This window comes from Bufo gargarizans, chromosome 11, assembly GCF_014858855.1.
Source record: "Bufo gargarizans isolate SCDJY-AF-19 chromosome 11, ASM1485885v1, whole genome shotgun sequence".
Lineage (NCBI taxonomy): Eukaryota > Metazoa > Chordata > Amphibia > Anura > Bufonidae > Bufo > Bufo gargarizans.
Genome location: NC_058090.1, coordinates 95516553 through 95521222, shown reverse-complemented (window position 1 = coordinate 95521222; position 4670 = coordinate 95516553). Strand labels below are relative to the sequence as shown.

Here is a 4670-nt window from a genome sequence, read left to right as displayed (position 1 = left end):
TGGGCCCAGGATCTTTTGAGACCCCAGAAATGCCCTGATTGACCGAGCAGAATATCTTGTCTGGCTCTGTCAATCTCGCTCCTGCTTTGCTACTTTGTGTAGTGGTTCAGAGTTTAGTTGCGTCTCTACTCTACGTGCATTGTGTAGGCGCCAGATTTTCGGTAGTTGGACGCTTCTTTACCTTTGGGACAACCCCTCACCGGTGCAGAACTCATGCTAATAAGATTTCTTACAATCAAATTGTTCATCACTATATAGGAAGATTACTGAATTGTGGGAGTCAGCAAAAATGTTGGGTGCAGAATTAGTCATTATTTTTATTTTATTTTTTTGCCTATGTATCTTTCCCTAAAAGTACGGTACAAACATGAAATGGACTGATGGGACTGGATAATAAAGTACTCACCTACAGTACTCTGGTCTTCTAATAACGTCAAAGAGAATTTATGAGTTTTTCCAGAACTTCATTATCATTTGTTTTTAGGTCCAACTGCAAGTGGTGTTTACCAAAATGAGGTGGGAAAATGCGTGAGAAGACGAGAATCAACATCATGGTCCTGTAACCTTTAAAAATCTGCAAGTTTTGTCATGGGGTGCCCTGGATATTTTTAATGGCCTAGAATAAAGGAACTTGTTGAGTGATGTTGATGGCTCTTGAAAGTGGTGGTGCTAGCTATCCTTCGAGCAATTAGCATAAGATCATGTCAGAAAATGCTTAACAGGTGAAACTCAAAAAATTTGAATATTGTGCAAAAGTCCATTTATTTCTGTAATGGAACTTAAAATTAGAATTTTGTAAAAAAAGGTTCAATACTTTAGGCTCAAAGTCTCACACTCTAGTCAGCTAATTAATCCATACCCCCTGAGCAAAGGGTACCTCAAAATTGTGACTTTGGGGTTTCATAAGCTGTAAGCCACAATCATCTAAATTATAACAAATAAAGGATTGAAATGCCTCACTTTGCCTGTAATGAGTTTCATATGTTAGTTTCACCTTTTAAGTTGCATTAGTGAAATAAATTAACTTTGCACTATATTCAAATTTTTCGAGTTTCACCTGTATATTGCATTAGTTTTAGTAACGTTTCTTCCTGTTCAATTGATTGAAAAGAGTGTTTTTCACATCCTTGTTCCTTATGCTATATATGAAAGGGTTCAACATTGGGGTTACGGTTGTATAAAGAATAGGCACTATCTTGTCGGGGTTACCAGAGTAATTAGTATATTTTTTTGAGTGTGGCCGCAGATACATGACCATAAGAGTCCCAAAGAAGAGGGTGACAACAGTGAGGTGGGAGGCGCATGTGGAGATAGACTTCTGCCTCCCTTCCGATGAAATAATCTTCAGAACCTCAGAGATAATATGAATATATGAAATTAGGATCAGATAGAAGCAACCAATAGCAAGAATTGTTCCTGTGATATATATAGACAACTCATTAGGAAAGGTATCTCCACAAGACATTCGTATGAAAGCAGGTACCTCACAAAAATAGTGGTTGGTGTTGAAACTATTGCAGAATGGGAGTTGAAATGTGAGGATCACCTGCAAAGTAGAGTTCATAAATCCGACATTCCATGATACTGCAGCTGAGAAAAAACACAATTTCTTGTTCATTATGGTGTTATAATGCAAGGGTCTACAAATAGCAGCAAACCTATCATAGGCCATGAAGGCAAGTATTAAAATTTCTGTAGCACCCATAGCAAGAGAGAATAACATCTGTGTCACACACCCCAATAAAGAAATACTTTTGTCTTTGGACAAGGTGTTCATTAGGATGACAGGAACAATGGAGGAGGAGAAGATGATGTCAATCATAGAGAGGTTAGTCAGGAAAAAGAACATGGGGCTGTGAAGACTTGGATTGATTCTCACAATGATGATAAACAGAAGGTTTCCTGATATGGTAATAATATACATTATCAAAAATATGAAGAAGAAGACAACTTGTAGGAAAGGGTCAGTAGACAACCCAAGTAGGATGAACCTAAGTGATGTAGTTTGATTTAACTGTTCCATAACATTCAATAGGTCCTGATATATCATATAAAAATAATAATTAACAGAAAAATAGTTTCCAACTTCTTACACAATTATAGGAGCTGGTCTTCTAATGAAGAGTCAAATACTACCAACCAATAATTGGGGATCTTCTGGTGTTAAATGACTTGATGTGCTATCTAGAATTAAACCCATTACCTTGATTATGGCTCAGAGGACAGAAGATAGTGAGCTAATGTGATTACAAAAATGTACAGATCCTTAAGGTGATGTTTTTGACCCTGTGAAGCTATTGTTGTTTTCAGTGCCTTCTGCTGTGGTGCTCTTGAGTAAAGCTGTTCTCATTAAAGACATTAATTCTGCATTGATCCATTAGAAATGTTCTTCAGTCCAACAGTAGGGATATAGCAAATATGTAAGAATTTGTGGCCCTCAGACCTATATGTTTCTGTATGTTTGAGATTGTCAACCCTTTGAGGGCTTCCATCCTTATTAATAAAATAATTGGAATAAGGATATACAAAAGTAGACAATGAAGTCACTTCTTAGGGTGGGTTCACATCAGCGTTATGGATTCTGTTTTTGTTTTCAGTTATAATATGGTTATAACTAGGGATGAGCGAATCGACTTCGGATGAAACATCCAAAGTCGATTCGTATAAAACTTTGTTCTAATACTGTGTGGAGCAGAAGCTCTGTATAGTATTACAATGTATTGGCTCCGATGAGCCGAAGTTATTGCTTCACGAGACTTCACGCAATAATTTCATAAATTAATTTGTACTGTAAAAAAAACATTTCCCGAACTCAGGTTCAGTTCCAAGATACCACTTGGAACCGAACCCGAGTTCGGGAAATGTTTTTTACAGTACAAATTAATTTATGAAGTTATTGCGCGAAGTCTCGTGTCCGCATTCGTTGCTCCGTTCTGAGTCCCCGCAAAAAAAAAAATAGCATGTCCTATTCTTGTCTGTTTTGAGGACAGAATAGGCATGTCTACAATGGGCCGCCCGTTCCGTTCTGCAAATTGCAGAAGGCACATGGGTGGCTTCCGTTTTTTGCAGATCCGCGGTTTGCGGACCTCAAAAAATGGCACGGTTGTGTGCATGAGACCTAATGCTCACCTTACTCCGATAACACAATGAAAGGAGCAGGTCTGGCTTTAGTTCTCTTCCAGACTGTAGCCAATGCTGTCAGCAACATGGTGCAGGCCCCCACCTAATTATGCTGGCCTTTGCCAAGATACCAGCTTGTTGTATCCTGCACTCCAGAAGTGTCCTGTGGCCTATGAGTGCTAATGAACATGGATTCAGTTGAAAGTTTGAGGGCAAGGAGTGGAATTCAAATTTTTTCCAAGTGGTATCTTACTTTACATCCTGGATGCCCACGGAGTAACAAGGACAATTCTTAATTCCCCAAGAATCAAAAATTACTGTCACGAATCAGCGGGTGTGAACCCACTGTGCCACATGTCCTACCTCCTCTAAGGGCGTTGTCTAAGTAAACCCCTCGACCTTCACAGTACCCCTGATGGTGGGGAACATCAGGTCGCTACCTCTTGAGGAAGATTGGCACATGAGGCAGCTGGTCCAAAAGGAGCAGAAGGTACCTGAGCAAGGTACCAGAGGTACAGACATTGTCAGCAGGCCGAAGGATGAGGCAGAGGTGAAGTCAAACAGACAATAGGTCAGGGCAGGTGGCACAGGTACAAGTCAGGCAAGCCGGATCAGCAACAGGAGAGTCAAGGCAAGCAGGCAGGAATCAAACAAGTAAGGGTCAGGTACCCAGGGACACAAGCAGAGATAACAGCAACTTTAGCAGGACTCAAGGACCTTGACGCTGTGGCATCTGGTAAGTTGGCTGAGCCACTTATATATGTGCAGGAGGGCTAGGATTGGTTAGCGAGGTCACATGATCTAACCCATAACGCACAGGAAGTGATGCACGCTGGCCCTTAAGGAAGTGCTGCAGAGAAGTAGCAGCAAGCATGCTGTGGCCAGGGCTGAAGGGAAACTGTGGACCAGATCCCAGAACAACAGTAGCTACACGGACAGTGCAGCAGCGGTAAATGGGGAAGCACTGGTAGCACTGAAAACAGCGCCCGATACCGCGGCGGTAAGCAGGGGAACAGTGGCGCACAGCATCTGCTGTTACAATTACAATTCTTATGCACATATTAGTAGGATCATATACATGGTGCAAATTTGTGAGTCCAACCAGCCTAGAATTTGAAAACTCTGAAACTCCATAAATATAATAAAATGTTTATCTGCATACCTAGAATTACACCATATTTGCAAATTCATTGGTGTGCCCAGCATACCACATCAAATCCCCCAACCATTATCTACACACCTGAAATGCAGAGTTTAATGTTAAGTCTACACATAAGCATCACCGCCAGTTTTAAGGCACAGGATCAGTGCAATAATCAAGCTCAGTACATAAATACAGTACCAGAATAAAGCTCAGTACATAAGTACAGTACCAGAATCAAGCTCAGTACATAAGTACAGTACCAGAATCAAGCTCAGTAGATAAATACAATACTAGAATCAAGCTCAGTACATACATACAAGAACCTAGTTTAGTATATAAATACAGTACCAGAATCAAGCTCGGTACATAAATACAGTACAAGAACCAAGTTTAGTATATAAATACA

The 4670-nt window shown here is 40.3% G+C and overlaps 1 protein-coding gene across 1 annotated transcript; it reads right to left on the bottom strand.

The window, feature by feature from the left end:
* Positions 1-1075: 1075 nt before the first annotated feature.
* LOC122921438 (olfactory receptor-like protein OLF3) lies at positions 1076-2023 on the bottom strand. The gene has a single exon (XM_044271416.1). The coding sequence runs from the start codon at positions 2021-2023 to the stop codon at positions 1076-1078; it is 948 nt and encodes a 315-aa protein (XP_044127351.1).
* Positions 2024-4670: the final 2647 nt, after the last annotated feature.

Bases quoted from the DNA above. Each gene is read 5' to 3' on its own strand.
- LOC122921438 (XM_044271416.1), bottom strand. From the start codon at position 2,023: ATGGAACAGTTAAATCAAACTACATCACTTAGGTTCATCCTACTTGGG.